We start from the raw sequence: 26,986 nt of genomic DNA, 5'->3' as shown, positions 1-26,986 counted from the left end.
CTGACGGACGCCGGAAAGAAGAGGTGCCGCAGTCTGCCCCTGACGGCGCCCTTCACTAAAGGCGACCGCAGCACCCAGGCTCCCAGACCGGGCCGGCAGGCCTCAAGCCACTTGAGCTCTACTCCCCCACGACTCTCTGCCCAGAAGAAGAGGCGACAGGCTCGCCTCCTGCAGCTGTTCAGCCCCAGTCCAGAGGGCCACCCTTCAGGTCGAGGCCCCCAGTCCAGAGGGCCTCCTTGCACCCCACCGACGAGGCTCCGCCACGAGGGCCTCTCAGGTCAAGGCCCCCAAACGGGAGAGCCTCCCTGCACCCCCCAGACGAAGGAACCCCGGGTAGTGACACTCCTACAGGCAGTCCACTGTCTCCTGCAGGACGGCTCCCCAGCAGAGCCCCCTCCCACGCCCAGGCGCCACTTGTGTTAAGCCCAGGAAACAAGGGTCAGTAGTGACTTAAGTGTATCTCCTGTGCCAGAGAAAAACCACGGAGACGGGAGTGAACAGTGACAGTGAAAGAGTGAGGCCAGAATAATATTAGTAACACAGTGAATTAAAATACCCAGGCTGAACAGAAAAGACCAGTGAACCCGAACATAGAACCTGAGCACAGAGAAAAGCCAAAAGACGGTGAACAGTGTCCCCGCGACTAAGTAACTTCCTCGAGTGTCGCGGCTCGTGCTATAATCCATTATAGTAATGCTCACTCTCTCGACCCTTGGCCCACTCCACCCATAGTGCATCAGGTCGAGATTATTAAATACACATTTTGCCTATAGACACAATACGGGTATACTGAACTTACGATCCACCAGATCCACCATCGAGATATAATTACAGAACTCTACCCTCTGCCTGTGCTGTGTGTGCTATATGTTATTGTGAAGTTAACTCTGTAACCCTGTCCCTATCATATCTTGTAACTCTTTGTTTGTATTGTCACAGTGTATTGAAATAAGCTAATAGATGTGTTAAGGTGTACTGCCTAGTTTTTATGCCCTGTACCTTTGTGAGTGTTTTATTTCTGGTCCGGAAAGAGGACCCCGCTCAGTCGCGAGTGTTTTTGGCGCGAGAAGTCGAGCTAAAAACACCTCGCATAACATTTTTAAACAGTGGTTTTGCATTCTTGAAGAAGCTCTCAGTATGAGCCTTAAGTATCTGGATTTGCCTTATCTGCTTTACCATGGCTAATACACAACGATTTTACTTTCCACTGAAAACTTCCAGAAGCCTGAGAGGGTAATGCATTCAAAAATTTTGGAGAGGATGAAGCGTGAGAGACTAATGAGGATGTGTATGAGAGTAAGGTGGAGGGGGGAGGGACGGGGAGACCGAGGATAAAATGGAGTGAATAGGCATAAGAGAGAGGGGAAGGAAGTGTAATGGCAGGGGACAGGGAGACATGGAGGCGATTTGTTTGTGGTCACCAATTACGAGATTAAGGCGTCTAGCTATTGATAGGTAGATAATTCTACCACCTTTCCTCTCGTAAATACGTCCTTAGTGTGTGTGTGTGTGTGTGTGTGTGTGTGTGTGTATCGAAGCCAAGTGGGAGCGTCTAGTTACCATAGCAACGACAGACGCGGAGAGGCACGCAGCCTGCACAGGCACCCACTCAGCAGATATTCAGGCTACAGAGTGCTACGAAGAGAAAATTGAAGAAAAGAGTGGTTGTGTAAGAGAATATAATGAAACCGAGATACTAAGGAAAATGTTAACGTTACGTGAGGTTGTGATTGAGAAGCCGTTTCGTGATCGTCGTTATAAAGAACATAGACGAAAGGTAAGAGTAAATTTATCATTCTTCTAACATCAGTGCACCGTGACTTATACTTTAGATTGACTTACATTACAAGAATGATTCTAAGGTAGCCACATATGAATAACTAATTTTACCCTACCTAACACCAAGCCAGGACTCACAAACTAATGATCATTTCCCTGTCATAAGATGTTTTATTCTTGCAATGCTAGGTGAAAAAGGCCCGACTCCTCGGTCCTAAAGCACCTAACGTGTAGCGGGGTCCTCTTTCGAGACCGGAGCTTAGTGCAATGAAAGAGAGGCAGAACACAAAAACTTCAGGCAATAACCTTTTACACGTATATTACCACAGTCAGACACAGGACAAAAACAGCAGATATTACAACACAATAAGTGACACAGAAATAAAACCTTAACTAGGATATTAGTATCTCGCAGGATACTGACTTAACCAATACGGTTGCCAATACAGAAAATCTAGTGAACAGGTGCACAGGGAACACGGGCGCGCGTGGGAGCGTGGGAAGAGGGAGTTCACATGGGGGGGGGGAAGGACTCGTGACGAGCCGGAACAGAGTTATGGTAATACTGGGAAAGGATAATGTTATGCTGGGTGTCTTATAGGTCGACTTCTCGTCCTAAGAACACCAGCGACTGAGCGGGGTCCTCTTTCCGGACCGGAAGTAAAGCACCCACAAAGGAACAGGACATAAAAACCAGGCAGTATACCTTAACACATCTATTGCCTTAATTTCTACACCATTAAAATATAACAGAGTGGTATTGGATATACAGAAGACAGGGACACTGAGTTAGCCTTTGACACCAAGATTCACAGTAACACTTGAGACACAGTATTATACATGTACACTTATGTTATTAGTTATAATATTGCGATACCCGTGTTTCATCTTTAGGCAGAATATATATTTAGTTAGATGCACTGGGAATGAACAAGATTACGAGTCCGTGGGGTGAATACTACTATAACTAGACAGGGTGCGGATCGCGCACTTAGTCGCGGCGGCACTTATACACAGATTTTTTTATTTTCCCGCGCACCCTGGTCTCCGTTCACAGTTACTATAAGTTCTCTTATTTAGGACTCTCACAATTACTATAAGTTCTCTTATTTAGGACTCTCACAATTACTATAAGTTCTCTTATTTAGGACTCTCACAATTACTATAAGTTCTCTTATTTAGGACTCTCACAATTACTATAAGTTCTCTTATTTAGGACTCTCACAATTACTATAAGTTCTCTTATTTAGGACTCACAATTACTATAAGTTCTCTTATTTAGGACTCTCACAATTACTATAAGTTCTCTTATTTAGGACTCAGGCTATTTTCTGTTCTGCCGGGTATCGGGCTCTTATAGATTAATGGTAACTGTCACTGGTATTACACGGCCACCACTTGGTCACTGTTCACTGTTATTTCCCCCTGGGTTGTTCTCAGTACAAGGGGGGGTCACTATTTACCCGTGTGTCCTGGGTATGAATCACTCTGGAGTACGGGCGTGCTGGGAAGGCCCTAGGGGGAGCCTTCCTGTAGAGGGCAATACACTGCCCGGGTCCTGGTCGTCGGTGGAATACAGGGAGGCCCTCCTGTCTGGGGGCCTCGACCTGAGAGGAGGCCCTCCTGTCTGGGGGGCCTCGACCTGAGAGGAGGCCCTCGTACTGGAGCCTCGTTGGTGGGGTGCAGGGAGGCCCTCCGGTCTGGGGGCCTCGACCTGAGAGGTGGCCCTCGGGACTGGGGCCAAACAGCTGTAGGAGGCGGGCCTGTCGCCTCTGGCTCCATGGGGTGAGTGAGCCTGGGTTGCCCTCGTCTGGAGGCTGCTGGTCGGGCCTGGGAGTCCTAGGACTGTGGTCGCCTGTAGGGAAAGGCGCCGACAGGGGTGGGCTGTGGCACCGTCTCCGTCGCGTGTCCAACAGGAACAGAGATCTCCCAGGGATAGGAGGTAGGGCCTGGATCAGGCCTTGCCACCACTCTGGCAACACCTCCGGGGCAACACTCCCGGAGGGTGACAAACGGTGTCCCACACAGCCGAGATGGAAGGTGTCGGCCGTGCAAGGGACTTCCTGCGTCGGGAGTGCTCTCAGAGCCACGAATGAAGTGCATACAGTGGCCGCTCCTTCCCCGTCACATACAGTGGCCGTGAACGCGGTTCCGTGACTCCTAGGGCACACAGCTGAAGGGCATACAGTGGCCGCTCCTTCCCCCGCACGTACAGTGGCCGTGCTGGCGGTGCTGCTCCCACAGGAGGAAAAGGCAGGAGAAAGGTACACGGAGTCCGTGTCCTCTCCGGTACGTACTGAGGCCGTAGCCTTGGGTCTGCTTACCCTGGTACGTACTGCGGCCGTAGCCGTAGGCTTACCCGCCCTATGAGAAGCAACTGAAGGGCGTACAGTGGCCACTCCTTCCCCGTCACGTACAGTGGCCGTCAACGCGGTGTTGCTCCCGTAGGAGGGAAAAGCAGGAGACGGGTGCACAGAGGCCGCGCCCTCTCCGGTATGTACTGAGGCCATAGCCGAGGGCCTGTCTACCCTGGTACGTACTCTGGCTGTAGCCGGTAGCTTATCTACCCTTAGAGAAGCAACTGAAGGGCGTACAGTGGCCGCTCCTTCCCCGTCACGTACAGTGGCCGTCGACGCGGTGTTGCTCTCGTAGGAGAGAAAAGCAGGAGAGGGGTGCACAGAGGCCGCGCCCTCTCCAGTACACACTAAGGCCGTAGCCGAGGGTCCCCTTACCCTGGTGTGAACTTCTGGCCGTAGCCGTAAGCCTGCCTGCCCTTTGGGAAGCAACTGAAGGGCGTACAGTGGCCGCTCCTTCCCCGTCATGTACAGTGGCCGTCGACGCGGTGTTACCTGGGACTGAATCATGTTCGGTCCCACCCCGATTCTGGTGACGGCTGTCCCTCTTGCAAAGTCATTGCCTCTTTCCGCTCACCTGGTAATTCACCGGGTCGGTCAGGATCACTTGATGGTCGTGATCGTCAGCTTTTACCCTCCCGGAAGGGAGCTGAGAGCTCATATAGTCCGATCTAAGGGCAAGGCTGTGACCTTCGCACACGCACACACCCGTCCCCTTGCTCAAAGGGGACAGTAACCACCCACTTCGTCAGTGAAACTTTTCGCAACCTGAGCGAGGCGCGAACTCCCGTCTACCAGATGGCAAGCGAGAACGTTACCACTGCACCAGCGAGCGGTGTTGGGGTAGTTGCGGGGAAAAAGGACTCAGGACAGTAGTGTCCCGGTGACCCTCTTGTACTGGGTCACTAGTCCCACCATTGTGTCCTCCTGGGGTGGTGGTGTGGTAGCGGCTCGGTGGTGGGGTGGGTGGTCCGCCGGCGGGTATTTTAGATAAGTATTACTAATTCACTCTTAGTATCACCTGATAGCAAAGGGGTTTTGACATTTGTTTCTATCTCTCGTTTATGTTACGTTAGCTACGGGGAGGGGATTTTGTAGGAAGCGAGGGAGTAGAGGGACACTAGATATTCACTGTTTACGGTAATATAAAGGGGAGGATATTACTCTCACTTCTCTATTGTTTTCCAGTAACAAGGGACATAGGTATATTTTCACTACAGAGATTTCCTCAGGGGAAGAGTTCTAACTGGTTTCTTATAAGGGCGTCACTTATGAGTCGGATTCCTCAGAACTCACTGTACTCGTTCTTACTCATTCGCCCGTGATTTGACTCACCCCGACATTTGACATACATTAAGTCACTATATCACTGTAACCTGTTTTCTAGGGCAACGTCACACTTAACATAATTTCCTTCACTAGTCCTGGGGCAATGCCACACTTTACATAATTCACTCATGTCGTGGGGGCGGCGGGGAGACACGCCGGCGTCTAGTCTGCCGGACTAGGGGCACCGCTGAGGAAGGGTGTGCCAAGAGGGCACGGGACGGCTCGCAGGGGCGTCCTCTCACATCCAGGGCTCACGTGGCACAAGGGCCCGTAGTCTCCGGGCTAGGGCTAGGGGTGTGGCCGTCAGGGCTGGGGCCAAACAGGTCCAGAAGTCTCTGGCTCCAGTTTCGGCCGGAGGTGGAGGTCTTTCGCCGTCTCTTGGGCATGGAGAGGTTGCACCCGGGGGTCCTGGGGAGGGCCCGGAGAGGCTGAGGGCTGTGGTCCCCAGAATCAAGGGGCGCCATCAGGTGGGGGCTGCGGCACCATCCTGCACTAGGGCCCGACAGGTGAGTCTTCTCCAGGGCCAGGCGTAGAGACCGGAGGCCAGGGGAAGCCATTAGGCCTCGCGGGGGGTCTCTGGTGCTGGGGAGCTGGGCGCCTGTCTCACGCAGGGGCGATGTTGACACCTCCTTCTGGCTGTGGGGCCCGGCAATAGGCCGTGGCTGTGTGGGGGAGTCAGTGCGCCTCTGGTCACCTCTCAAGCAACCGTTGGCCTGTCTCTTCTGCAGGAGGGGGGAGCGGCATTTGGCCGTCTCAGGGGCAGTGCCTTTGGAGCGGCAATTGGCCGTCTCCTTTGGCAGGAGGGAAGAGCGGCAATTGGCCGCCTCAGGGGCAGCGCCTTCAGAGCGGCAACAGGCCGTCTCCTTCGGCAGGAGGGAGGAGCGGCAATCGGCCGTCTCGGGGGCCGCACCTTCAGAGCGGCAATAGGCCGTCTCCTTCGGCAGGAGGGAGGAGCTGCAATCGGCCATCTCGGGGGCAGCACCTCCAGAGCGGCAATAGGCCGTCTCCTTCGGCATGAGGGAGGAGTGGCAATAGGCCGTCTCAGGGGCAGCGCCTTCAGAGCGGCAATAGGCCGTCTCCTTCGGCAGGAAGGGTGAGAGGCAATAGGCCGTCTCAGGGGCAGCGCTTCCAGAGTGGCAATAGGCCGTCTCCTTCGGAAGGAGGGAGGAGCGGCAATCGGCTGTCTCCTGGGGCAGAAGAGATGAGCGGCAATAGGCCTTCTCGGAGGAAACACCTTCAGTGCGATGCTTGGCCGACTGACGAAGGCGGGAGCGGCAATTGGCCGTCTCCAGAGGGGCGCTGTCAGGAACTGAGATATCAGTTCCACCCCGGTCTGATCTGGCAGTCCCATTCCCCGAAGGCAGTGTCCTTCTGCTATGGTGGCGGTGTGACGGTTGGGTGTCATAAGGGCGCACGGTCTGGGCTGGCTTATGCCGTTGTCGTATTGGGTCCCCTAGTGTGGGTGTGGCTACTCCGTGGGGTCCGGGTAGGGGTGTCGGTGTGTTTCTGGGGGCACTGCGCTGTTCCTCTCTCACTGCGGTTCTGGGGGCACTACACTGTGTCTCTCTCACCGTGTTTCTGGGGGCACTACACTGTTCTTCTCTCACCTCATTTCCGGGGGCACTGACTTGCAAGCCACGCATTTCATTTCTTTTCCACGAAGTACAAAGGAAAGCACCGTATTTTCGCATGTCTCATCATTCCTGCAGAAATAAGTCTTAAATCACGACAGGGAACATGATCATAATTTGCGAATCCGGGCTCAGCAGATGATGCTATGGCCAGCTGTCCACACTACCACCAGACTAATCTCCTTACAGTAGTAGTAGCAGTAGTTGTTCCCTAGGCAGTCTGGCCGAACAGCCCCGAGTCCCTGAGAAAGGCCACGGCCAAGACTGGGCTTTCCCACAGAGCTCTCAAGGAGCATATGTTGTGTTGTTGGCATAGGTGATTGTGTGCTAAAATACACACCTCCGCCGCCACCGAACCACCCATCCCGCCACCCCCCACCCCGCTGCCGAGCCGCAGCCCCACTACCACCCCAGGAGGACACCACGGCGGGCCAGGTCAGTGTGAGACTGACCCAGAGCAAGAAGGGCGCCGGGGCGCCCCTACCTTGAGTCCCTCTTCCCCTCAACTGACCCAACAACAACAACAACGCAGGAATGAGAGACGACCTTACGAACGGAGCAGCCTTCACCAGGTTCAGGGTGGGACTGCCCAGATACAGTCCCAAACAACACCACAGTAACAGCCACAGTACGTGCCGGGGAGGGAGCGGCCACAGTACGCCCCTCAGTTGTTTCCCCCTGTAGCGCCGCCACAATGGCCACAGTACGTGTGGGGGAAGGAGCGGCCACAGTAAGCTCTTTAGCTACAGCCACATCTGGAGACAACCTCAGAGCGTTAGCTATTGAGCATGCACCGACTGACATAGGAAGGAGTGGAACCGCAACAACGGCCACAGTACATGTCGGGGAGGGAGCGGCCACAGTACGCCCCTCATCCACTACCTCCTCCTCCTACGGGAGTAACACCGCAGTAACGGCCACAGTATGTACCGGGGAGGAAGCGGCCACAGTACACCCTTCAGTTACTTCCCACTGGGCAGGCAGAGCCATGACAACGGCCACAGCATGTGTCGGGGAGGAAGCGGCCTCAGTATGCCCCTCATCTGCCTCTTCCTCCTTCGGGAGCAGTACCGCGGTCACGGCCACATTACGCCCTTCAGCTGCTACCCTTAGGGACTGCGGAACCGCCACAATGGCCACAGTACGTGTGGGGGAAGGAGCAGCCACAGTACGTTTTTCATCCATAGTCTCTAGGGTTCTCCCGGAGGAGAGGGTCCCTTGTGCGGCCGGCCCACTACCTCTCGGCTGCATGGGATGCCCTTCCCTCTCTCCCTCCTGGTGTGGTTCGCCAGAGGTGCTGCCGTTCCAAGAGTGGTGGCAAGGTCCTGTCCCAGTCCTGCAGCCGACCCCTGGACGACACCGGCCCCTGATGGACACCTGGCCGAGGAGGCACTACAGTCCACTCCTGACAGTGCCCCGCTCTGTAGGCGACCGCAGCACCCAGACTCCCAGGGCCAGTCAGCAGGCCCCAGAGCAGAGCCACTCGGGCCCCACTCTCCCATGGCCCTCTGCCCAGAGTAAGAGGTGGCAGGCCTGCCTACTGAAGCTGTTTGGCCCCAGCCCCAAAGGCCACCTACCAGGTCGAGGCCCCCAGACAGGAGGGCCTCCCTGCACCCCACCGACAAGGCCCCAGCACGAGGGCCACCTATCAGGTCGAGGCCCCCAGATGGAAGGGCCTCCCTGCACCCCCCTGACAAAGCAGGCCCGGGCAGTGACGCCCTTGCGGGTGGTACATTGCCTCCTGCAGGAGGGCTCCCTAGAAGGGCCCCCTCCCACGCCTGGGCGTCACCTCTGTTAGCCCAGGAACCTGGGGCATAGTGGCAACTTCAATGCTCCTCCTAAGTCGTGCCTAAGTAAGCAAAAGAGACAGTGACAAAGGAACTGTGAAAACATAATATAAAGTGACAAACAGCGTATATCAATACAAGGGCAGAAGCCAAAGGGTCAGTGAGCACGAATCGTAAGACAGTTGTGATATACAGAAATGCCGTGTATATACTAGTGGCACCCCAAAAAAGACTAAGATCAGCCAGCAGAGACAAAACCAGTGGAACAGTGTCGCCACAGCTAACTGACAATTCCGTGTGCAGCAGCTTGCGCCACATCAAGTGTATAGTAATATCGACCAACCTGGCCCTTTATCCCATTCACATATAGTGCATCCAGTTAAGTATATTAAATGGCAATTATGCCTAAAGCTGACACCTATGCCATGCTCTAGTGACTGACAATATCTGTATAAGTGACTATCATTATATTCTGCCCTCGACATCACTGTTGTGTTTGTACACTTTGTATCTGAAAACCAACTCTGTCACCCTGTCCATTCTGTATCCAGTGTCTCTTTGTTTTTGTATTGTAAGGTGTGTTGAATTAAGACAATAGATGTGTTAAGGTATACTGCCGAGTTTTTATGCCCTGTTCCTTTGTTGGTGCATTACTTCCGGTCCGGAAAGAGGACCCTGCTCAGTCGCGGGCATTTTTAGGACAAGAGGTCAGACTAAAAACACCTCGCATAACATGTGCAATGAAGTCTTCCATAATGTGCTTAATAGTATGGGGTGCTGTGTTACATCCTGGACAGGCATCAGCGACGGAGTCATTCAGCCTCTTCTGATAGCTTAAGGGGCTGGATGATGCCCACATCTCAGCATGGAATGGTGGACCCTGTCCTCACGAGGGAGAAAGGATTCAGACGGGTGGATATCAGAAGGCCGTGCATGCAGCTGCGTGTTGTCTTTAAGTGACTGAATGGAGTAGCGAGTGATTTGAGTATGGATATGCTTCTGGAAGCTGGTCTGAGGCGGGCGAAGGGGGAGAGATGACCGTATTTGTGTGATATCGTGTGCTGGGTGTTGTTTTGATGTTCCTTGGTGTGCGTGGATGTGCTGCCATGTAGTGTAGTGGATGTTGTGGGTTTGTGGGGGCTGCAGCGAGAATTTGGGTGCCTCTCATGTCTAGATGATCCTTGACTTTGAGGACTTTGGTTTCTTGATGTAGGTGGTATGTAGGTGTAGTAGCTCTGCAGCCTGTGGTTATTTTTAGGGCCTTGTTCTGTATGGTCTGCTGGGTGTTGTAGTGTGTTTTAGTGAGGTTAGGAGCCCAGGCAGGGCTTGCATAGTTCATCACTGAACGTATTTATTGTTTGTATACTGTGGTGGTGGTTTCTTTGTTGTGTCCAAATGTTGTATGGGCATGTGACCTCAAGGCACTGAGAGTTGGTGTTAATTTATTTTTAATGTTTGTGATGTGTTGCTGTCCAGTTTGTGAGAAGGTTCACCATAGATTTCGTTGGGGCTATTTTGAGCCTGTTTGCGGTGAACCATTCGTGTAGCGTGTTGAGGTAAAGTTGGAGGATGTGTGCAGCTGTCTTTGCGTTTTGGTGTGCACATGTGTTACATCGTCTGCATAGGAAGCTATGTGTATCTGTGGTGTGTGGGGTGTGCATGTATGTATGGGTTAAGGAGTGTAGGGGACAAAACAGATCCTTGGGGGATGCCATTTGTGAAGTTTCTGGTGTTCGAAGACTGACCGGCAAATGTTTAACATGTGCACATCTGCCTGCTAAGTAGTTTGCCAGCCATCTTTTTGTGTTATTTGTGCATGTTTGTGTTGAATATTTTGTTCGTGAGGTTGTGGCGGGGGATGGCATCAAAAGCTTTGTTAATGTCTAGTGTGACCAGGTGTGTCCTGTGTGGTGGCCTAGCTGAATTCATGCCATCAAAAAACTCTCTGTGTAGGGTCTGTAAGGAGAGTGTTTGTGGAGTGTAGTGGACTAAAACCATGTTGTGATGGGGCTAGGGGGGTGTGAGGTGTAACTAGTTGTAGTACCAGTCGTTAAGTGACTTTGGAGGGGGTGCAGTGGAGTGTGATAGGGCGGTGTGAGGATGATAACGTGGAGTCTTTGTTGGGTTTGGGATAGTGATGATAATGCCATGCTTCTATGTCACGCTTCTAGATGTTGTGTGAGTAGCTGTAGTTTGATATGTTGTTGAGTGCTTGTATGCCTTGTGGTCCAAGGTGTTTATGGTGTATGTTGCTTATGTTGTCTGCTCCACAGGCAGATGAGTGCTTAAGGATGTTAATGATGTGCTTCATCTAGTTGCAAGTGAAAGGTGCGAAGTCTGGGTCTGTGGGGAACTGTCTCTTACGTCGGATGATACGTCAGTCGTCGCGATGGGGGTTTAGATGGCTGACACGTGAAAAGCGATTGATGAGAGTGTTTGCTTGTTGTTTGTTTGAAGGCATGTGTCTGTTGTGATGGCAGCGTATGACTGTGTAGTGTTGCTGTTGGAGAGTGTGATGCTGTTTAGTGTTTTGTAGAGTTTGCTGGAGTTTGTTTTGTTGTCAAGCGTTTGGAGATAATTATTCCAGTTAAGTGCTTGCTGTTCTGATATTTTATTGTTTATCTCAGTGCTGAGTTTAATATGCGCACCTCCGCCGCCAGACCTCCCACTCCACTACGGAGCAACAGCCTTACCCCCATCCCAGGAGGACACCACGGAGGGCCAGGTGAGTGCGGGACTGGCCCAGAGCAAGACGGGTGCCAGGGAGCCCCGACCTTGTGTCCCTCTTCCCCTCAACCTACCCAACTGCGACGTCACAGGAATGCGACACTACTTCTCAGCCGGACCAGCCCTCGGCAGGATCGGGGTGGGACTGCTCCAGATACAGTCCCAGACAGCACAGCAGTAATGGCTACTGTACGTACCGGGGAGGGAACAGCCACTGTACATCCCTCAGCTGTTTCCCCCTGCAGCCCCACGATGATGGCCACTGTACGCGTCAGGGAAGGAACGGCCACTGTATGTCCTCCTGCTGCAGCCACATCTGGAGACCGCTAGCTATTGAGCACACACCGAAGGCAGGAGGAGTGGAACTGTGACGACAGCCACTGTACGAGTCGGGGAGGGAACGGCCACTGTACGTCCCTCATCCACTTCCTCCTCCTCCTCCTCCTCCTACGGGAGTAGCCTCGTGGTAACGGCCAATATAAGTACCGGGGAAGGAACAACCACTGTACGTTCTTCTGCTGCTACCCCAAGGGGCTATGGAACCACGACGACGGCCACTGTACACGTTGGGGAAGGGATGGCCACTGTACGCCCTTCATCCACAGCCTTGAGGGTTCTCCCGAAGGGGAAGGTCCCTTGCGCGGCTGGCTCACTACCTCTCGTCTGCGTGGGACGCCCTTCTCTCTCTCCCTCCAGGTGTGGTTCCCCGGAGGTGCTGCCATTCCAGGAGTGGTAGCAAGGTCCTGTCGCTGAAGGCAGGGTTCATGCCCTACAGTCTGCCCCTGGACGACGCCAGATCCTGACGGACGCCCCACGGGAGATGTGCTGCAGTCAACCCCTGATGGTGCCCCAACCCAGAGGCGACCACAGATCCAGGCCTCCCAGGGCCAGCCCGTGGACCCCAAGGAGGGACCGCTCTGGCCCCACTCTCCGTCAACCCTCAGCCAGGAGTAAAAAGCGGCAGGCCCAACTCCTGACACTGTTTGGCCCGTCCCGAGGGCCCCTTACCAGGTCGAGGCCCACACACGAAAGGGCCTCCCTGCACCCCAGACCAGACATGCACCCGGGCCACGATGCCCCCGAGGGCTGTCCCTTGCCTTCTACAGAAGGGCTCCCCAGAAGGGCCCCCTCCCACTCCCGGGCGCCACCTCAGTTAAACCCAGGCCTCAGTAGCCCAGTGACAACGCCTCCAACTCCCAGAGTCATGCTAAAGACTTAAACAGTGAAAGTGACTATAAGTGATACAAACAGTGAGACAGAAACAATACACAAAGATCTCTACTCTAGTCTATTCGAAGTACTGTGTTTATGCCTAAGCTCTCCGGAACCAGGGTAACGTACTACTGTGCAGCCAAGAGACTAACCTACCAAGTGCAGTCCAAAAGACAGATTGTGTGAACAGTGTCGCCACGGCTATGTGATATTCCCTTGTGCATTGACTCAGGCATAAATACCGTGCCCATGTGATATTTTATGCTAGTATTAATTAACCTGTCACTTTACCCTATTCGTGTTTAGTGTATCTTGATATGTATATTGAAAGGAAATTGTGCACTGACTCAGGCATCAATACCGTGCCCATATGAAATGTTACATATGTGTATTGAAAGGAAATTGTACACTGACTCAGGCATTAACACCGTGCCCATATGTTATGCTAGCATTAGTCGCCCTCTCACTTTACCCCATCCATACTCAGTGTATCTTTGTATGTATACTGAAAGGAGATTGAACTGAGACAAAAGATGTGTTAAGGTATACTGCCGAGTTTTTATGCCCTGTTCCTTTGTAAGTGTTCTACTTCCGGTCTAGAAAGAGGACCCTGCTCAGTCACTGGTGTCTTTAGAGCGAGAAGTCGGTCTAAAAACATCCAGCATAAAACTGGTGGCAAGCGGTGGTTCTGGATCCGACTAGAACACGGAGGAACAAATAGGGAAATCTTACACAATGGCAACCAAACCACACTTTCAATTGCCAAAGTTCAACCCCGAACAATACGAAATCGATGCATACTTGGATATGGTTAAACCCTTATTAGACACTGGGTTTGATAACGACAGGGAGAAAATTGCCATCACACTACCTAACATGGGCAAAATTGTGGCAACTATAGCCACAAAAATCATTCCCGATTTAAAATGGGACCAATTCACACATATCGTGAAACTGGCAGTTACGCCTTCCTTGGGCAGAGTTGTCACTCTCTCACAACTTGACGCCCTCACATATGAAGGTAGCCTCGTTGACACATTCATCCAGGCACGGCAACTCGTCACCGCCGCCAATCCCGAAGCCAGTACAGCCACTCGGGATCAACAGACATTCAATACCCTGCTGAGGATCCTCCCATGCACAGTCAGGGAACACTTTACAATTTATGATCCATCGGGAGACCTGGACCAAGATCTGCAGCTTGTACGATGCCTCCTCGCCGCCCGCCCCACACTCCAACCCATACATGTTGTCAGTAAGTTCCCCACAACCAAGACAGCATCCCAGGGGCAACGGATGCCCCCATCACAACCCACTATGGAGCCATCACCTGCCATACCCAGGGCTCACCCTCCGAAGAAATGCCCTAACCCCAGAGAAAACTCCAACTTGATATCCATTAACCTGTGGGAATTTACCGCCCGCAGTCACAGCTGCCCTCTGCATGACATACGTGAGCAACTGAAAGCCACTCGATGCAGGACAGCACCACAAGGGCATCGGAAGGTGCCATCCTTGGAAGACGAAGCACCACAAGACAATGCTCCACCCCTAACTTATACAGACCCGGGGGAAGTGGAGCCTGAAGAGGAAGGCACCGTACAACAGATGGATTTGTAGGTCTGCCCCCGCACCTCCCCACAGTGGCGAGGGCCACTTCACATACGACAAAATAAGGCTGAATGGGGTCAAGGCAAGACTATTAGTTGACACGGGAGCAGCCAGATCCTGCCTCTACTCGCATTTTTACTCCCGCTACAGCTCTGCCTTCGGCCCCCTTCTCTCCACCTCAGCCAACCTCGTAGATGCGGGGGACGGCCCCCTGCCTATCCATGGGGAGACCAGGGACATGCGGACTGAAACCCACCAACAAGTCACCCCTTCATCGTGTTCGATTCCACCTGCCGTGCATATGACGGCTACCTGGGGCTGGACCTCCTACAAAAGCTTCACGCAAGCATCGACTGCCACAAGAGCCGCCTTCACTTTCGTCCAGCCCCCTCCCCCTTAACCACCCACACAGCACGTGCACCCCCCCACACTCCTCACCCACTCTGCACGTGCATCTCACCTCCAACCTCGCCCCTCCCTTCACCCACCACTGTACCTTCTCACCCCCAGTCCTCTTCTCCTTCCTCTCCTACCTCACCTCCCCCTCCAACTTTTCCTGCCACCATTGCTTCTGCCGTTACCATTCCCCCACACCACGAGGCTTGGTTACAATTAAACAGGCCCGGCAGTACCTCTGTACTTTTCTCACCCAGCTTACCATCCGGGCCCCTTTCATTATGTTTACTCTCTCCCACATTCCTTCCCCCCCATGTCCAAGCACGAATCGCCAATCTCGCTGCCACACCACTTACCCTCCCTTGAGGGTTAATAGTAGGTGACATGGAAGAGGCAGAGCCTTATGAGACACCCTCCCCTTCCCCACCACGCTACCTACTCTACCTGACCACCTCTCCACCCACCATGCCCACAGCCTCCGACAACTCCTCCTGGACTTCCAAGACCTTTTTTCATCTGGCCCAGCAGACATCGGGCACACCACCTACCTCAACCACAAAATCCACACCAGGGGACCACCCATCTGCCAACCCTCACGACGCAAGAACCCAAAGCAGCAGGCAGAGGAAGACCGGCAGGTCCGGGACATGCTCGATGCTGGCGTTCTTTCCCACTCCACCAGCCCCTGGTCCTCCCCCATTGTACTCGTTAGAAAAAAAGGATGGCACCATGCAGTTCTGTGTTGACTACCGTAAATTCAATGATGTCACCAGCAAGGACGCCACTCCCCTACCTAGTATAGGCGATTCCCTCGACTCACTACACGACTCTTCCTGGTTTTCCACCCTCGACCTGCAGTCGGGGTGCTGGCAAGTCCCCGTCCACCCAGAGGACAAAAAAAAAAAAAAAAGCCTTCTCCACCAGCAACAGCAAACATTATGAATTTAACGTCCTCCCTTTCAGGCTTTGCAATGCCCCAGCCACATTCTCCCGCCTCATGGAGTCAGTCCTGAGCAGCCTGACCCGGGAGATCTGCCTAGCGTATCTAGACGATGTTATCGTGTTCAGCCGAACCTGGGCCGACCATCTCCAACGCCTCAAACAGGTTTTCATGCGAATACGCCAGGCCGGACCCAAACTCAAACCTTCTAAGTGTGTCCTAGCAGAAAGATCATCTCCTTCTTGAGACACGTGATCGGAGCCGAGGGCATCTCTCCTGATCCCAACAAATTGCGTGCCATTGCCGACCTCCCTCTACCTAAGGACGCCCGTGAAATGCGCGCCTTCCTCGGACTTACCTCTTACTACTGGCGTTTTGTCAAAGGCTTCACTGACATTGCCAAAACCTTACACGATCTCACAAGGAAAGACAAGCCTTTCGTCTGGACAGATACCCGAATTGCAGCTTTTAACACCCTCAAAAACAAACTCGTCTCAGCCCCGATTGTCACTTTCCCCGACTACAACCTACCCTTCCGTCTATACACCGTTTCCCTGATTGCCATCGGTGCAGTGCAGAACAGATGGGAGCACATCATCGCCTGTGCCAGCTGCACCCTCAACCAGGCTGAGAGAAATTACGCTGCTATGAAAAGTGAGTGCCTGGGCATTATTCGGGCTTTAGATTACTTCAGATACTATATTTCTGGCACCCATGTAGTCATTACTGACCATCAATCTCTCCAGTGGCTTCAACAATCCAACACCACCAGCGCTCAACTGCTTTGATGGAGAGAAGCGCTGGAGGAATTTGATTTTGAAATATCATACCAACCCAGGAAGCTCCACACAAACCCCGATGCCCTCTCCCGCCTAACCATCAACTCAATCCGCACCAACACAGACCTCATCCAAATGTGGCAGGCCAAGCAATGCCCCCTCTGGATAACACCACACACCTTTGCCAAATTACACCAACACGGCGAACACCTGTTTAACTATGACAGCCACATTGTCCTCAATCCTGACACTGCGTACGATGCCATGCTTCATCTCCACACAGACAATGGCATCTACCTCGGCACAAAAAAGTTTCTACAAGTCTTTAATGACATTCATTGGACACCAAACCCCTCCACCACTGCCTAAAACATCATCCAAACGTGCCGAGCCTGCTCCTTGGGTAAAGACCACGCGCGCAGCTGGACAGGCAGGAAAAATCACCGCACACAAACCATGGCAATTACTGTCGGTCGACACAGTCGAGCCCCTAACACCCAAGGCAGGCTACAAACACATCATTACCTTCGCTGATGTATTATCTAAATTCCTCATCACCTGCCCCCGCAGAAGAACATAATGCAGTGACAGTAGCGGATGCATTGGTCCGCCACGTCTTCCCTTATTTTGGGATCCCCGAGGCCCTACATTCTGATAACGTCCCAGAATTCACAGACAAAGTCTGCGAGGAACTGGCAAATCTATTCGGATACCAAATATCACACTCCTCCCCATACTAGCCCCAGGGAAATAGTGTCTGCGAGAGAAGTCATTGTTCTCTCCTTAACCAGGTACGGACCTTAATTATACAAACAGGCAATGATGACTGGCCACCCCATGTAAAGACTGTTCAATGGGGCCTCAACACATGTCCTAGGGATGATGGAATCATCCCCCATGAGCAAGTCTTCAGGGAAGCCCCGCTCCTTTTGCCCCTCCGCCAACACCTCCAACCCCCTCCCCAACCCACCACAACCGACCCCCTACACCACCTCAAGAGACGCCTCCACCACCTTCAACAACAAGATTTACAGCCAGACACGATCACCTCCAACCCCTACAAACCAGGAGACTCTGTCGTCGTAGCACACTTACTTACCCCACACAAAATTTCTCCCCGATTCGAAGGCCCCTTCACCATCATCAAAGTCCCCAACCCATACCAAGTCATTATCCAACAGCATGGGCATACACGCACGTATCGTAACCGTCATGTGCGCCCCTTCCAACCCACTCACAATACCATTCTGCCAAACCACGTGCCACACACCTCCCGCCTCACACCTCCCGCCTCGCACCACTCACCTCCCCTCCTTCTAAGAATCATCTCACTGATTCATACTCCTACTCCTCCACCTCACCTGCCACAACACCTCCTCCCACTGCACCCTTACATGGCCCACCACCAACTTCCTCTGAGGCCGCAACCTCCTCACCTACCACACCCCACCTCACCTCACCTCCTCCGACCCACCACTTCCAATCACCGACCTATATTCCTACCAACACACCACCACCATGCCACTCCGCAACAAGCCCCGCCATGACCACTGTGGAAACAACCACCTGCACCTTACTGCCACGACACACACCCTCCCCCACCCTCACTCCCTCTGTCACCACCCCCCGCACCACCTCACCCACAAACTCCCCACGTGCAACAACACCACCCACACCACTCAATCATCCACACTTGTCCACCCTTTACCCACCGATCATGCCCAATACACACGCCACCCCTCACCACCACCCACAACCGCCCACGACCAAAACAGGACGCCCACACCACCACGTGCCTCCACTGCTTCACCTCCCACACCTGCCCTCACTGCCACCACCACCAGATCCGGATGCCTCTCAGGCCCACCAACCAGATACACCCCTACGCCCACTCCTACCTCAACAACTTCACCACACTCACCCCCAAATGCCACACACACACACACACACCCAATACTAGTCCCAATACACTCAGCCTACATCAAGTAAGGTGGAAATTTCCACCGACCCATTTCCTCAGGGGAAGCAACTGCTCCTACTCTAACCTCCCCCATAAAAGGCCAAGGACCTCACCCCTAGCCAGCATACAGCCACCAACCCTGCACCAGGCACCACCACCCGAGATGAGGATCCAGAGAATAGTTTGGCATCCCCCACACGGACCTGGCCAGAGAGTACGAGGGACACACCAGCTCCTCCACAGCCTCCGCCACACCGTACACACTTCCACACTCCACCTCACACTCAACCCCCACCAAGAACCTAATCACATAACACATCACTGGACTGCCCTCCTCCAACACATCACACCTACCCACCAGACCTCCACTACAAGTACATACCACCTCCAGTCACGGGTCCATGACTTCTTTACCACAGACAGTGGTAATATGTGCGCCTCCGCCGCCGGACCCCCCACCCTGCTATGGAGCCACAGCCCTACCCCCATCCCAGGAGGACACCACAGAGGGCCAGGTGAGTGCGGGACTGGCCCAGAGCAAGACGGGCGCTGGGGCGCCCCGACCTTGTGTCCCTCTTCCCCTCAACCTACCCAACTGCGACGTCGCAGGAATGCGACATTACTTTTGGGCCGGACCAGCCGTCGGCAGGATCGGGGTGGGACTGCTCCAGATACAGTTCCAGGCAGCACCACGGTAACGGCCACTGTATGTACTGGGGAGGGAATGGCCACTGTACCTCCCTCAGCTGTTTCCCCCTGCAGCCCCGCGACGATGTCCACTGTACACGTTGAGGAAGGAACAGCCACTGTACGTCCTTCTGCTGCAGCCACATCTGGAGACCGCATTGGTGTGCTAGCTATTGAGCACACACCGACAGGTAACGGCAGGAGGAGTGGAACCACGATGACGGCTACTGTATGCGTCGGGGAAGAAATGGCCACTGTATGTCCCTCATCCACTTCCTCCTCCTCCTATGGGAGTAACCCCGCGGTAATGGCCACTGTACACACCGGGGAGGGAATGGCCACTGTATGTCCCTCAGCTACTTCCCGTTGGGCAGGCAGACCCGCGGCAACAGTCACTGTACGTGCCGGGGAGGGAATGGCCACTGTACATCCCTCATCTGCCTCTTCCTCCTTCGGCAGCAGCGCCGCGGTAATGCCACTGTAAGTACCGGGGAAAGGACGACCACTGTACATCCTTCTGCTGATACCCCAAGGGGCTGTGGAACTGCGATGACGGCCACTGTACACGTCGGGGAAGGGACAGCTACTGTACGACCTTCATCCACTGCCTCGAGGGGAAGGTCCCTTGTGCGGCCGGCTCACTACCTCTCAGCTGCATGGGATGCCCTTCTCTCTCTCCCTCCAGGTGTGGTTCCCCGGAGGTGCTGCCGTTCCAGGACTGGTGGCGAGGTCCTGTCGCTGAAGGCAGGGTTCATGTCCTACAGTCTGCCCCTGGATGACGCCGGATCCTGACAGACGCCCTGTGGGTAAGGTGCTGCAGTCAACCCCTGACGGCACCCCAACCTAGATGCAACTGCAGACCCAGGCCTCCCAGGGCCAGCCCGCGGACCCCAAGGTGGGACCGCTCCGGCCCCACTCTCCGTCAGCCCTCTGCTAAGAGTAAGAAGAGGCAGGCCCAACTCCTGACACTGTTTGGCCCCAGTCCCGAGGGCCCCTTACCAGGTCGAGGCCCACACAGGAAAGGGCCTCCCTGCATCCCAGACCAGACATGTGCCCGGGCCACGATGCCCCCCAAGAGCTGTCCCTTGCCTTCTACAGGAGGGCTCCCCAGAAGGGCCCCCTCCCACTCCCGGGCGCCACCTCAGTTAAACCCAGGCCTCAGTAGCCCAGTGACAACGCCTCCAACTCCCAGAGTCATGCTAAAGACTTGAACAGTGAAAGTGACTATAAGTGATACAAACAGTGAGACAGAAACAATACACAAAGATCTCTACTCTAGTCTATTCGAAGTACTGTGTTTATGCCTAAGCTCTCCGGAACCAGGGTAATGTACTACTGTGCAGCCAAGAGACTAACCTACCAAGTGCAGTCCAAAAGACAGATTGTGTGAACAGTGTCGCCACGGCTATGTGATATTCCCTCGTGCATTGACTCAGGCATAAATACCGTGCCCATGTGATATGTTATGCTAGTATTAATTAACTTGTCACTTTACCCTATTCGTGTTCAGTGTATCTTGATATGTATATTGAAAGGAAATTGTGCACTGACTCAGGCATCAATACCGTGCCCATATGAAATGTTATATGTGTACTGAAAGGAAATTGTACACTGAGTCAGGCATTAATACCGTGCCCATGTGATATGTTATGCTAGCATTAGTCGCCCTGTCACTTTACCCCATCCATATTCAGTGTATCTTTGTATGAATACTGAAAGGAGATTGAACTGAGACAAAAGATGTGTTAAGGTATACTGCCGAGGTTTTATGCCCTGTTCCTTTGTAAGTGTTCTACTTCCGGTCTAGAAAGAGGACCCCGCTCAGTCGCTGGTGTCAGTTAGAGCGAGAAGTCGGTCTAAAAACATCCAGCATAGCAGAGTTCTTGTATTTGTTGTACGATGTCTTGTGTATGGGGTACTAGGGAGTGTCGTAGTGTGTCCCATTGGCTGATGAGGCCTTAAATTTCTGGTGTGAAGTTGGGATTATGTCTCTTTCTGTTGCCTCTAGAGATGTGTCTTTTGTCTGCGAAAGCGTGCACAGCAGTGTTGAAGTTTGTGATGAGTGTACTGTTTCATGTTTCAAAGTGTTGTTCTGTTTCATTTGTGAAGGCCTCCCAGTTGGCTCTCTTATAATTAGTGCATGTGTGTCTGTGGCCAGATGGGGTGATTCTAGTTTTGGTAGTGATGATGACTGGGAGGGGATCAGATCCAAGGGTTTTGACCACTCTCCAGGATGTTGTGGGGGCGAGGTTTGGGGAGCAAAAGGTGATGTCTGCGGATGATGGGAGGAAGAGGGCTTGGTGTGGGATATAGGCATGTTGATGGAGATTATTCAGTATGAAAAGATGATCTGTTTGGGATTGTAGTACCAGCCCTCTGACCGCGTCAGGGTTGTTGACATGCCATACAGTCGAATCACGGTTTTTATGTGTCCCATCCCAACAACCACAGTTTCAATAACAACAGTGACCGCAAGACAACGCATAAATAATCTCAGCATCCATAAACGGCATGTAAATCACCAAAAATTACCAGAAAATTAAACATTTAACCCCCAAACCGTTACTCAGGTTGTAAGCGCCCTACCGAGGATCGATGCCCAGCCACCGCAGAGTTTCCCCCACCTGGAGGTCAAACTGAAGAAGCTGAGGATAGAGAGGGACCGCCAGGGGAAGATCTGCCAGGACAACCTCAAACTGGCTCACAGGATGGCAGTAATTATGAGAACCAAGAGACTGGATAACATCAACATGGCTCCTAAGGGGTAAGTTAATACGTGTCCCCTATTTTTGCTTCCGTTTTTCGTATGCTGGATGTTGCCTAACTTAGATCACTGGACAGTAATGTTTTGATGATGATGATGATGATGATGATGGATATGAAATGATGATGATGATAGATCTGAAATATGATGATGATGATGATGACGATGGATATGAAATGATGATGATGATAGATCTGAAATATGATGATGAAGATGATGATGATGATGATGATGATGATGATGATGATGGTGGTGGTGGTGGTGGATTTGAAATCATGATGATGATGATGATGGATATGAAATAATAAAAATAATAATATGATGATGACGATGGATCTGAAATAACGATATGATGATGATAATGCTGATGATGATCTGAAATAATATGTTGATGATGGATCTGAAATAATGGTATGATGATGATGATGATGATGATGATGATTGATCTAAAATAATGATATGATGATGATGACGATGGATCTAAAATAATAATAATAATATGATGATGATGGTGGATCTAAAATAATGATATGATGATGATGATAATGATGGATCTGACAATGATATGATGACGATGATGATCACCCTGACAAAAATAATGTCGATAGTAATGGAGTACCCCCCCCCCTTTTTTTTTTAAGTGGGAATGAGGTTAGGCTGACGACTGTAAACCACTCATCCCCTTCCCTTCCACAGCCCCTTTGAGCCCCGACGCCGCCCCCGAGTGTCGCCCCGCCCCGCCCCAAGAGGAGACGGGCCTGTATCAGGGTTGGGGACGGGGCCAGGGGTGAGGGTGGGGGCGGAGGTTAGGTCGCTGCTGGAGGAAGTGACCTACGAGGCGGAGAGGAGGGTCATGCCACCACCTCCAGGCAAGAAGGTCCAGGTGAGGCACCGTTGTTGTGTCTAATTACAACCATCAGGAAGCAACAAATGACCAGGGAACATGACGCTTTTATATATGTGCAAAATCTATGTGTCTATGTGCCAGAATATCCCTCAATATTCTAGACTCTTTTAGCCATAACAGGGCAGAGTTGGGAAAGCTGGGAGATTTTTATCTCTTAAGCCCTGTCCACACGAGCGGGCAATGCCCGCGGGCACAAGCGAGCAGTTTGCCTGTTGACGGGCTCACCGCTTGTGCCCGCGGGCAAATGTGTAAATTGCCCGTGGCAATTTACACATTTGCCCGCGAGCACAAGCGGTGAGCCCGTCAACAGGCAAACAGCTCGCTTGTGCCCGCGGGCATTGCTCGATCGTCTGGACGGGCCTTTAATTGCCACGGGCAATTTACGCATTTGCCCGCGGGCACAAGCGGTGAGCCCGTCAACAGGCAAACTGCTCGCTTGTGCCCGCGGGGATTGCCCGCTCGTGTGGACGGGGCTTTACCGTGCACTGACAGGTTGATGATACTGATGAAGCATGTTCTTGGACTATCATTTAACAGATAATTTACTATAGTAAGGTTAGTACCACTTTTTATTGCTCTTCCGACCCCTTTTAGTTTCAGCTTATCCTCTGTCGTGCTACTCCTTACTATACTTTCATATCATAAAATAGTCCCACATGACCTTTGCTACTGGCACTTGTATTTCGTTCTCCCACTCACTCTCGCTCTCTGAACCCTACCTCACCAAAAAAAAAAAAAAAAAAAAGACCTGGATGATGATGATGATGATTATGACATCTACTATGGAAGAAGTTACGATGTTTTAGAACTCATCCCCAACGATGACTCCCTCTAGTTGTTATTCACTTGTGTATATCTGCTTACTTTTTGTCCACTTCAGCACCGGGCACCAGCAGGGGTGTGTCGTGTACCTCGAGTAGGCCCTCCCCCTCCACCCCGTAGCCCCGTCCCGCCTCGCCATAAGCCACGCTTACCCCTATCCTCGCCCCGTCTAGCCTCATCCAGCTCACCCCCTGCCTCACCTGCCATGCCTGTCTACAACATCCCAACGTTCGTCCCGCCAAGTCCACCGACGGAATCCTACAACACCTCGAGTTCTGCCGTAGGAGAAGACGAAGAGGAGAATAAATCGGACGAGGTTAGGTCTGAAGGTGATGCTGAGGGTGAGGTGAAGTCAGAGAGGTCAGAAGATGGCATCTCTGACCTGGATGCACATGTCAGTTCGATTCTTCTCACGGGCCATCCTGACATCACCATAAGCGAGCCGAGTGACGATGAGTTTTATACTTAGAATGTTTTGAGTTGTCTCTGTCCCTCCCTGTCTCTCGAACGGAAAGAGGTAGTGGTGGACTATAGGAGAAGGGCAGTACATCAGTCTGAAGCTGACTGAATTTACCTTCAGATGAGCCTGTGGCCACAACAAGAACAACAAACAACTGTTCAGTGTTATAAATACCTTGACTTTGAATTCACTCTTTCATTATCCACGTGTTACGAATATCCAGCAGATATTTTCAACACATTTTCCCCCACCCTGTGTGTTCTTACCGTACCTAATTGTACCTTTACAGGAATGAGTCAAGCTCGTGCTGTCCCATGTCTTAAACCATATTTATCGTACATGTCCTTAAATTTGTGAATTGTTTTGACACACACTATTTCATTCGGTAGTGCATTCCACTGATCAGTTGCTCTGTTTGAGAAACTAAATTTCCTTACGTCTTTATCACATCTCTTCTTATGCAGTGTTTTGCAGTGTCCTCTTGCTGATGCTGTCCCATAGGTTAAGTAATCATTTGTCTATTTTCTCCTTCCCTGATATGCATTTATATAGCATAATCATGTCACCTCTTTTCCTTCTCTCCTGTAGTGTTGGTAAATTCAGTTTATTTAGTCTTTCTTTGTAGCTTAGATCCCTTAAGCTTGGTACCCATCTTGCAGTGGCCCTTTGAACTTTTTCAATCTTGTCCATGTGTTTTTTGAGATGAGGACTCCAGACTACTGATGCATACTCCAGGGTTGGTCTGATGAATGATGTTATTATCTTTCTTAGCATGTCTTCATTTATCTATGTGAATGCTATTCTCATATTTGCAGGCAGTGTATACATGTTCCGTACCTTCTCACTGATGTGGTCAGCCAGAGATTGTTATTGATATTCACACCTAGGTCCTTCTCTCTTTCTGATGTGTGCATGGTTTTATTTCCTAACGTACAATCCCAATCAGGTCTTTTTCCACTTTTACCAAACTTGATTACATGACACTTGTCCACACTGAATTCCATTTGCCATGTATTACTCCATTCATGAAGTTTATTTAATTCTTCTTGTAGCTCTTTACAAGAGTCTGTGTTAGTAATTCTCCTTGTATTTTTTGCATCATTTGCAAACATATTTAGATAGCTTTCATTTCCAGTGTTACTGTCTATATCATTTATATACACTAAAAACGTGTGTGTGTGTGTGTGTGTGTGTGTGTGTGTGTGTGTGTGTGTGAAATATAGGCTACTGGTGTTTACAACGATACTGTACATTTGTGGTCACTAATATTGCTATACTTCATTGCATAAATAGTTAAACTTGGTAGATGGCCTGACCCGTTCGATCCAGCCTTTACTGATAAGATATTGCTTTACACATGTAGCACTTGACTACTATCCTTCACGTTTCTGGAATAAATACTGTATTACCCAATTAACACATATGATTTTACTTCATGTGCCCTGACATAGATTTAGTGCACTGTAGTAGGACGTGTGTGTGTGTAGTTTACTCATCATAACTGTTTATCTGAAAACTGATCCCAAAGGGAAATCGTTTTAGTGATGCTCAAGCAGGCAGTGAGGTAACTTGAAATTATCCCCCATCTGATTTCACATTTATAATGGGTGAGCGACGTTTTATCGTGTGTCGTATAATATATACTGTTTTCGATTGCAGAGCATCTGAATTAGCCTCTCATTATGAAAGCTGATCCTGAAGATAATTTGGACATATAACAAACTGGGTACCTCAATTCATATATTATAATAGACAATAATTATTGTCCATAAAAGTAATGATTTCCCCGCAAAAAAACATTATATATATATATATATATATATATATATATATATATATATATATATATATATATATATATATATATATTACAGTACATATATATATATATATATATATATATATATATGTATATATATACTGTATATATATATATATATATATATATATATATATATATATATATATATGTATGTATGTATGTATGTTGGACTTCAAATCTGAAAATCTTATGCGAAATACATAAAGACATGGAATAGGGACCTATGAACTGCAAAGTGGGTAAATACTTTGCAATGGCTCTCAATGTAAAAATGTGGGTACGAAAGTTAGTGGTTTATAGACTTATTTTCTTCAAAAATTTGGTCAAGTAGGTAAACTGATATATACACACTGAGCTCTATAGTATGGAGAGGTTTTCTCATGGGTAGCACCGCGTAATTTATGTAGCCGCCGCCAGGGCGGTGCTGCCTGGTGTAGCGGCAGCCACGTTACACCATTCCTGATGCCCGTACTTTTGTACTGAGCTGCTCTGTGGGTTTTTGTAAGCAGCTGATGATTCCCGAAAATATAGTGCCATGGTCCACTGTGCAGCTTACGAATACAAAAATGGACACAGAAATTCATCGAAGAGGGATGGAGTCCCATTTCACAAGAAATATATCTTGTTGCTAATTCAATAACATTACTGTCCCCTGGGGTGGGGCGGGAAGATTCTTCCCCAGTATCCCTGCATGAATGAGGCTATTAAACGGGGTCCATATATCTCCAGTCTTTCTCCTCATGTCCTCTTCTCCTCTGTTCACACTCTCTTGTTGATATTTCCATGTTTCTTCTGGCCTTTATCAATCTGGACATTCGGTTTCATGACATGGTTAGTCTAAGGAGTTCCCACACCATTTCAATACCATTACTTCGACGTAAAACAGCTTCAACGTCACTATCATTTCAACGTTAATACGACACTATCTTTTCCCTTTCTCCCATTAGCTTTCTCTGCCTTAGTGCCGTAAAGAGTTGCACTGCACCAACCTCTGGCGTTGTTTTATACTCATTGGCTAA

The 26,986-nt window shown here is 51.0% G+C and overlaps 1 protein-coding gene across 1 annotated transcript; it reads left to right on the top strand.

Annotated features, from left to right (window-relative positions):
• The first annotated feature begins 1,705 nt into the window (after positions 1 to 1,705).
• LOC145401064 (uncharacterized) lies at positions 1,706 to 24,154 on the top strand. The gene is made up of 4 exons (XM_080273436.1): positions 1,706 to 1,777; positions 21,763 to 21,956; positions 22,653 to 22,839; positions 23,744 to 24,154. The coding sequence occupies exons 1-4, from the start codon at positions 1,706 to 1,708 to the stop codon at positions 24,152 to 24,154; spliced, it is 864 nt and encodes a 287-aa protein (XP_080129562.1).
• Positions 24,155 to 26,986: the final 2,832 nt, after the last annotated feature.

This window comes from Coenobita brevimanus, chromosome 54 (genome assembly GCF_032717465.1).
Source record: "Coenobita brevimanus isolate Jiangsu-jjx chromosome 54, ASM3271746v2, whole genome shotgun sequence".
Lineage (NCBI taxonomy): Eukaryota > Metazoa > Arthropoda > Malacostraca > Decapoda > Coenobitidae > Coenobita > Coenobita brevimanus.
This window is presented reverse-complemented; position numbering and strand designations above follow the sequence as displayed.